At 55.1% G+C, this 8,807-nt stretch overlaps 2 protein-coding genes across 2 annotated transcripts; both read right to left on the reverse strand.

Moving 5' to 3' along the window:
- Window positions 1-2: 2 nt before the first annotated feature.
- On the reverse strand, window positions 3-3,860 carry CSUI_001884 (uncharacterized protein; the record flags this gene model as incomplete). Its single annotated transcript, XM_068062087.1, has 2 exons — window positions 2,733-3,860; window positions 3-2,378 (listed from the first exon to the last, which is right to left on the reverse strand). Coding segments are annotated over exons 1-2 (2,925 nt in total), but the record flags the coding sequence as incomplete, so codon positions are not given.
- Window positions 3,861-4,748: 888 nt separating this feature from the next.
- CSUI_001885 (scp family extracellular subfamily protein) lies at window positions 4,749-7,663 on the reverse strand (the record flags this gene model as incomplete). Its single annotated transcript, XM_068062088.1, has 5 exons — window positions 7,041-7,663; window positions 6,345-6,511; window positions 5,853-5,938; window positions 5,219-5,425; window positions 4,749-4,890 (listed from the first exon to the last, which is right to left on the reverse strand). The coding sequence occupies exons 1-5, from the start codon at window positions 7,258-7,260 to the stop codon at window positions 4,749-4,751; spliced, it is 822 nt and encodes a 273-aa protein (XP_067925937.1). The 5' UTR covers window positions 7,261-7,663.
- Between the last annotated feature and the right edge of the window lie 1,144 nt (window positions 7,664-8,807).

Below are 8,807 nucleotides of genomic sequence, written 5' to 3' on the forward strand. Positions count from 1 at the left end.
CGGTTCGCTCGGGGTGTGCCGAAGTTCGTAAGGGAGTCAGAAAGAGATTCGAACGTCACTCCTGGGATTTCGCTTGTGCGATGCGTGAAGATTTCAGGGCTTTGCTCCGTATCATCGAGTTCATTCTTTTCGTTGATGGCTGCAGTGCCTATGATAGCCTGTTGGTGTCTTTCATGGTCATCGGTGTCTCCGACTTCTGCAGTTGACTCTCCGGCTTTGCTAGAACTTGACCCCTCGCTCTGTGCGACGCTTTCTTGCTTTGTCGGTGTTACCTGGGCACTTTCGTTGGCATCATCCTTCTGTGTAGGTACATCATTCTCCAAGACGGATGGACTGCCCTGGGCCCGTTCTTCAGCGGCTTCACGCGGTTTCTCTTGCCTGTCGGCACTTGTGCCTTCGTGCTTGGTTGAAATACTCGCTTCTTCAGCTTCGGTCGACTGATCTGTCGGCACGGCAGGCCTTTCCAGGAAGCCGGATTCTTCCGTCGGGAGTTTTTCTTTTCTGGCCTCCCGGACTCCGTTGCTTTCCTCTTGCGGTTCCTTCGTGTGGATCTCTTCTGCAGCGGAGCTGGTAACAGTTCGTCCTTCATTGTGTACCCCACTCTCGTCGTCTTCGGGTCTATCCTGTTGCAGGGCTTCCGCTCCGTTCCCCTGGTCCACTGACGAAACGGTCGCATGGTCTGCACGAGCCGACGGTTCATCATCTGCACTTTTCAAGGCCTGCGATTCAGCAGACTGACTGACGGGGGAGGTCTCTTCACTCTGAAGGACAAGATCAGCGTCACCAAGACTCGTGTCCTCAGTTGTGCGCAAAAAGCTGTTGTCGGGTTGACTTTGCTCTGCTGAAGCCTGCACGTCGGTTACCTCAGACTTCGGCTCAGGCGCGGAGTCAGGCCCGCTGTTCTCCGTAGAGATGTCGGTCCGCTTTCCGGCCAAAGGAGTCTCATAGTCTCCTACCTCTGTCTCACCGTTCTGCGGAGTAATCTCAGCGGAGTCACTCGATACGCTCTTCTCTCCAGGGAGGTGTAGGGCACCCACTGTTTCTGAGCCGGCACCACTCGCGAGGTTCTCCTGCGTGCCCTTCTCTCCTGGTAAGGTGTTTTCGGTGGCATTGACGCTTTCCGTGTCGTTCTCCCTGGTGGCACCTTCATTGGCACTCGCTCCATTCTGCTTCTCCTTCACCTCTCTTTCATCGTCCTGCTTCCTGTTGATATGCTCTTGTCCGCCGCTCTTTTCACCGTTCTGCTTGTCTTCGCTCTTCTCGGCACCGTCCATTTCTTCATTGTTTCCGGCGACACTGTTTTGCTCTCCGTTGCTATTCTCCGGATCACCCTCCTTCTGAGTGGTATCCTCAGAGCTGCCAGCGACAGCGCTCGCGTCCTTCACTTCGTCTTTCTCGTCATTAGTACTCTTGCCATCGTCCTCTTGACGGCTATTTTGCTGCGGAGGGTTTTCCTCGGTGCTGGGTTTGTCCGTGCTGTTCTCCTGGCTGCCATCATCCCCCAGACTGATCTCCTCACCCTCCGGCTTGTCGCTGGTCTCACTCACGCCGGTCACTTTGCTATTGTTTATGTTGGTACTATTCTCGTCCCCAGCACTTTGTCGTGAAGCGTCCTTCTCTGCAGCGCTCTCGTCTCCGGTGTTACGCTCCTCGGCGCTCTCTTTGGCGTCTGTCCTCTCGAGATCCTTCTCCGTATCTTTCTGACCCGCATACTGGTTGTATGCATTCTCGCTGTTCATTCCTTGGTTTTCAACCGAAGACATCATGTGAGTTCCATTAGCCACGGTTAATGCTTCCTCGGACAGCGGCCCGAATGGGATGACCTCGCGGCTGCGAGCTGCAGAATCAGGGGAGTCATTAGGCGCTTGTGGCCCTGGTTCCTCCTGTTCGGTGGTACTACGAGACGCGGATGCTGCCGTAGGAGGTTGGACACTGTCGATCTCTCCAGACAAAGTAGAGTCAGTCTCGGTAGACCCTCTTCTTTCCTTGCCACCATCTCCGTCCGCAAGGTGTCCGTTCAGCGTTGAGTCTTGCTCTGATGGCAGCGGCAAGGCGTCGCCGGACTCATCCCGCGCCGAAGAGCTCTCCACTGTAGGTCTCTCCGGCTCACCTGGTGCCGACAGAGAGACAGGGCTGTCCGGTGCTTCCGAAGAGCCAAGTTGTGCGGATTCAGTCTTGGACCCGAGAGGCAATGACGGAAAAGGGAGTTCTGTAACACTGACAAGGTCGGCTATGGTGAAGCGCTGGAGGCGCTCCGCAATCTCAAGCATCGGATTCGACTCTGGTTCCTCCCTGCGGGTGCCCTCTATGGGGACCGCGAGAATCTCTCCGATGCCGCGGATTTCCTGTTCTAGGCTTTCCCAGGAGCTGAACATTTTCTGAAAGGACATATGACAGGAGAAATGGCGTCGGGGTTGAACGCGGCTTGGACGCTACGCCGTGAGCTACAACGAAATCGCCCGCTTAGCCGTTCACGCGTTCTGGATGGTATCGTCACTTAGCCACACTTCGGCGCGGCCTGGGTCAGGTCGTGCTACAACGCTAAACCGGCCGATCTGTAAGGATGTGATTCGACTGGTTGAATGAGTGACAGTGTAGCTAAAAGAGGAAAGCGAACGGCATCACCCCCTATTAGTTTGGACTACGAGTGGTGTGCGGCAGACCAATTTGTATGCACCAGCAGTCCTCTTGTACTGTGGAGGCCGCGGCACGATAGTTTTCCAGTCACATACCTCGACGCGGCTGATGTCACGTAAAATCGTCTCAGTCTTTTCTACCAACTGCTTCTTGTCTTTCTCTGCGGCGCCGCCAGACTTCACTGCCCGTCTGAGAGCTTTCGTGGCCCATTCCACGCCGTCGAGTGTCCCGGGGGTCACAATGGCAGTCTCATCCCGATCAAGCAATCCTACACTCAGAGAGAACCCAAGAGCAGCAGCGTAAAGAGCGTGCTGCGCTTCCTCCGGATTTGCGGGCGACGAGGTTTCATCGAAACCGAAGCCGACCAGCCCGGTCGGTGACGTTTCGTCTTCACTGCTAGTTCCTTTCGCAGCCTCGCTTGCCTTGGATACTTCTGGTTCATGTAGGTCGCCAAAGAGCTTCCCTTTTCTCCTCGGACCGCGTGAGTGTGGGCTTCCCCCAGCTTTCTTAGGGAACCCCAGAGACTTGGTGAATACTGACTCTTGCGGGGCAGCCTCTGACGAGCTTAGCAGAAAGAATACCCCCCAGAGAGTTATCAGTAACGGCAGCTTCCGCGTGAGCGAAGTCTGAGTTTCCTTCTTCATCTTGGACCGGGCTGTGGCTACTCATAGAAACACTTCGATCTTCGAATATGCGGTCTTTCTCAGACGGCAAGCTTGTTGGCCGCCCGTGTGCCCGTGCAACAAACCGAAACTGCCTGGTTGTAACGGCTACTGACAGCACTACCTGAATGAATCGAACAGACAACGTAAGAAGTTTCACACTATTCGGCCCTAGCAATCAGATGCCAATCCAAAACGGTTCAACGGCGCGTGGCACTGATCTGTCAGGGTCACCGCCTAAGCAACTGTTGGCGGCACGAAACCTTAAGAACCTCTCGAAAAACTTCACAAGTCTGGAAAAAGTTTCCTTGTCTCAGTGACAAGTGACACAGCAGCACCACAACAATCATCGGCGAGCTGGATCGGCTTTACCGCGAATCCCGACCTCGGTGAGGCAACCTGCTGGACGGCGCAATTTGGTACACTTTTTGCGAAGCCCCGACCGCCTAAATGAGTAGGGCATTCTGAGTACCAGGACTAAGCAGCTTTAAGCAGTTCTCTCGTGAGGATAGCTTCGACCTCCCGCCTGTCGGCTGATGGGAGACGTGCCTCAGGCGGCTTAGCACTCAGTGTCGGACAAGCAAAAAAGGTGTGCCCCGGGCACCGTTGGAATTTTTTTTTGGCGGTCCGGGTCGGGCGAGACCTCCCCTTTGCGCAGGTCGGGACGCCTGCCCTGCCATTATATCGTAGACGGTCGGACACAGCTGTGCTCAGCTGACAACCTTAAGGTTGAGTGGGACTGATCGGGGCCAACAGCAGTCCAGATGGGACAGCGTACATAAGTCTGGGTACCACGGGTGCGACTGCTTGGTCGCCGTCTTTCACGACGAACCTCCATGTCTCCGGTGGTACCGGGACTGACAGGCTGGGGGACTGAGGAATTATGCCATTCCGCTAGTCCACCGTTTTATCTCGGAGTGAGATAAGCCGCGGACGGTCCCGTGATGGCGGGCGGCGGCCGGGCGGAACAATGCCCACCGCCATTCTGTAGAAAGTCGATAGTTCTTTGTCAGAACGAATCGAGTCTTGAGTATGAAGGGAGCTGATGGGCCTTGTTTTTTTATTGGATGTAACGTTCCAGTTCTTTGGTATCCGTGGAGTAGTCACGTATCTCAACCACGTCTCAAACCGTGACTGAAAAAAAGATACTGGGGTTCTCGTCTCCCAGATCGTTTAACGAACTGAATTTCAAGGCCTGGATTCAATCAGAAAAAAAGGATTTCACTCTTCGTTTCGCTGCAGACACTACTTTCCGGGCAATTCAGGACCCCCTGACCATGTACGGCGCGGCAACAAGAGAACAATTCTGGCTTCCCGCACTGTCAATCCCAGTCTCCTGCTGTTCGTCAGCTCAGTCTCTAAACACCTGACCGAGACGATTGAGAGTTCCTCAGATTCCGGCAATGGTAGAATGCTTGCCTTCCCCCTCGACTTCCGCGTTTGCCTAACTTAGGCCATTGTGACTAGGAGGACGAAACTACATGTTAGCGTTAGGGCAGTCAAGCTCGCCCGCGCATACAAACCTGCTCCGGGGACAAGGGGCGACCCATCAATCTCCTGGCGCCTGACAAGAGAGTTCCAGACTGCTTCCCTGTCCAACATTACACGCGAAAGAAAAGTGGACACAATGCGACCGCTCATGGTTGGCATTAAGCAGAATCCTCGACAACTGACTACGGTGTGTTCTCTCTTCTCCATGTAGCTAAGTTACCGGAGAATTCCCTTTCGCGCCAAGGGCGACTCCACCTGTTCCTGCCCAATCACGTGTATGCCTCAAACTCGGTGACCACAGTCGAGAGCTGACATAGAAAGGCAGTGCTGCCAGAAGGAACACCAAGCCCTCTGCGCTCCACTTTGGAATTGCCTCTCGTGGCCCTGTGTGTTTGTCGGCAAGCAAAAACACCTCGAACGCGACTCACGAGAAAGGGGCCACGCCTCGGTAGTTTCCTGGTGGTCTGTACAGGCAAAATAGCTGGTTCCAGTTAGGACAGTTCGTCGTCCTGGCGCAGGCCACGCCCGTGCTGGTCTCCCACATCACCTGCGTGAAGTGACCTATCATCTTTTTCGAGGCAATCTCGTGCCAGTTCGCTCCAGGGTAGGACCTGCGTAGACAGTGAAGTAACTCGCTAAGCAGTATCTCAGCGCGGAAGTCGCTATTGCATCTGCTTCTCCTTAAAGGTTTTTGCCACTTTTCAATTGCAGACGCGACAACGCAACCGCTCGCCGTCACAGCTGCGCGGCCGGGTAGGGAGTAAAAAAGTAACTATAGTGGATATATAGTAGAAACTCTGGTTATGCGGAGCCCGCAGTGTCCGTTCCAGCCCTGCTTGTGACACCAACGAAATATGCCGCAGGTCGCCGCAGTTGACACAGAGCAAGGCAACGCTGACGGACCAGCGTCCGTGTTGTCTCTGGCAATGTCGTCACAACCAATCTGTACCGTCGCACCGAGTCCCCCTGGGTGTCCCGTGAAGGCTGTTCCTTGCAGGCAAACACGCTAAGCATGCATTTGCTAGTCAGGCAGATTTGGGACGAAGTCCGGGCAAAACTTACGTTGTCAGCTGGTTTATCTCGTCGAACCAGCCCTTAACCCCTGCCTCGCATGTAACCGTGTTGGTCAAGAAAATGTTTTCACCCAGCTGCGAACAAAGAGGCACGCCCAGTAAGACCCCTGGCTTAGGTCGACCCGTTGTGCTGCCTTGTACAGCAACACGGTAGCCAGCGCACGTAAGGGGAGCTCCTGCATGTGAAGTTACTTCGCTGCACGGTCCGGTTTCCGCAGGCCGACCGCATGCTTAATCCGCTGCCATGTGGCTAGCTCTGCAGAAGAAGCACCTGACGGGTCGGCCCCCTGATTCGAGAATGGGCCATCTCGCCTTGTGCTACGCGACAGCAAGCCGGGACGTGTGTCCGCGTGGGTGCGTGGCGATACACAGGGACCAAAGGCTGCGAAACCACGACTATGTCTTCTCAGCTCTAAACCTCAGTACGGTCAACAAGGTCAGCCAAGGTGTGACCGACTCCGGCNNNGCACACTCGCATTACCTCTGCCTGGGCGGCCTCTGTGGTGTGGCCTTGATTGGCGCACTGAGTGCTTGATCTCTTCTTGACAATCTCGAGGACTATCTTTTGAGCGACTGTATCCAACTGCATGGGCGGGACAGAGACGGCTAAACGCTCGGTCCGATACTTGTTGTGCAGCTTGATGCATGCTAACAGAGACAAACAGACGACAAGCAGCTTTCTTTGCAAGGTAAGCCGTCAGAAGGGTAGCCAGGCGCACGGAGGCCAACTGGCGCGAAAGCTGCTGACTTCCCGTGTCGCGCCGCGTCGTGATCTTTCCGTTAGGAGCCGGTGCCATCTCCGCAAACGCTCCAGGCTTCCTCACACGGCTGAACAAGCATCAGCATATTTGCGCGCGGTAGCTCCGCCGGTTGAACAGTTGAGAGGTTTTCACTGAACGGCACATGGGTGCTGGACGAGATTTAAGTTTCCGCAGTGGCACGGAGCCCCAGAACGGGTGGCGCAGCCAAGCCTATATGCGGCGACACGTTTTTGCTAACGGAGGAGGCTGCGCAGCATGGTCTGATTAAACCAGGAGTGAAGTCATCTCGAGAGCGGCAGTCTCCACTGGGGTACGCCAAAGAGCTGCGTGGCTGCTAGTCGCCGTAAGCCCCTCCCAAGAGAGCTGACGCTTTACACTGCGACACAGGCCGACTTGACGGTGCCTTCGTATCTCACCGTCCGAGACGTCTTCATAGCCCTGACCGGTATCCGACTGTCGGCTGGTATCAAGGCGCGGCCGCGTTCGTCCCTCTATTCCATACTTAGTCAATTCGTACGCTGGCGGGGCTCGGAATGGGCTTTTTGTATGAGTGGCTGCGACCCGAAGCAGCCGCGCAGCGGCTGCTATTCCAACCAGCGCGACTAAAATCGCCGCATCCGGTCGTATGAAACCCATTCTGCGCTACAACTGCATGCTCACTTCAACTCCACCCGAGCGTCTTCAGTCAGCACGTTCAAAGATGGAGAAGAACTCGCTATCCGCGATATCGAACTCCGACAGGCCCGTACACACAGCTTGCGCTGACGGTAGTCAAGCGGCTGTGTACACGGACACGTGTCAGGTGCGGCTTTCCAGCAGCAGAGTGACAGTTCATGAACGCAACAGAGTACGGTTCTATCCGTCACAGCAAGAGCCGCCTTAGCGCCTGTTCCAGAGTTTCGTAGGGACCATCATACCCCAGACATCTTCCGCATGCGCGCTGTTTCACTTTTTCCCGACAAGGCAGCGCGGGGCCTTGTGGTCTTCCGAAGCCTGTTTCTGAAAGCGTTTCTGGAGATGTTCCCCAGGCTGAATCAGTAGAGGAAGCTGCAATGACCTGTAAGCGTGGCCATGCTGAAGCCGTTTGGCACCAGGTCTGGTACCCGAGAAAGAGCCCGGAGTTTTGCGTCTGGCGGCTTCCCGGCAGCGCGTACGGCCTAGCACACAGAACGACCAGACGCGCAGTTTGAGCGCGTGATCAGACGCATTCCGTCTGACTGGTGAGGAGCCCAGCGGATGGTATCGGAGCACCTTGTCCCAACCAAGTTTGCGTCAGGTCAGCCGAGTTACTGGACTGGAGCCGACGCTAAGAAGGACTGCAGCAGTTTATTGCGGTCCCCTCTCGTCCTGGAATCTCGAAGTGATACGGTACGCGAACTGCGCAGGCCAAAGAAACCCAGCCGGTTGTTTGCCTTGCATTGATGACAGCGTGCTATATTAACATCTGTTCTGGCCTTTTTCTGAGACCCTAGAGTCCGGTTCGTTAATACCGGTGCCCCGGAAATTAGGCAGCAGGAGTCTGCTGCTTAATATCTGGGGCACCGGGTTGTGTAGTGGAACAAGGAATGCGCCTTCGCTCTGTGGTGTTATTTACCCTGGGATGCACTCCGGGTGTAGTTGGGGCAGTTTGACTCTTTGTGAGATATCTTCATGGCCAAAGCTCCGGTGTTAATAAAAAACGTGCTGGCTTTGTTCCCGAGCAAGAGGATAAGAGGCCTGCTCAAGCAGTTTCCTCATCAAGCCTGCACTTGGCTCATAAGCAAGGCCTCATAATGGTATGTAACATTTCAAGTGTCTGCACTGTGCCGAAATATCTTACCCGGGAGAACTGTAGTGATGCGGAGCTGGTGGGCGGCACGCATACAAAGGGAAGGCGGCTCAGTTGAGAACACCTTCCTCCCGTTCCCGGAAGTCACCAAACGCTGAAACTCAAGTTGCGCAGAACTGTGCGCCGGCTTCTCATGATCGCGGTCCATGTGCATACTCGGGCGGGGACTGCTACCCGTTTCTGATACTCGGTCTCTAGCTACTGAGCATTCCAATTTGTCTGCATAGTCAGAGTCTGGAAAGGCTTCTGCAATCTGAGTCGGGATCTCACATCGGCCGCTGACACGTGGTCGCAGCTTTTTCTGCCGAAGTAGCGGACATCTCTGGGCACACGCTGGTCTTTTAGTGAATGTTGA

This window comes from Cystoisospora suis (assembly GCF_002600585.1).
Source record: "Cystoisospora suis strain Wien I chromosome Unknown contig_766, whole genome shotgun sequence".
Taxonomy (NCBI): domain Eukaryota; phylum Apicomplexa; class Conoidasida; order Eucoccidiorida; family Sarcocystidae; genus Cystoisospora; species Cystoisospora suis.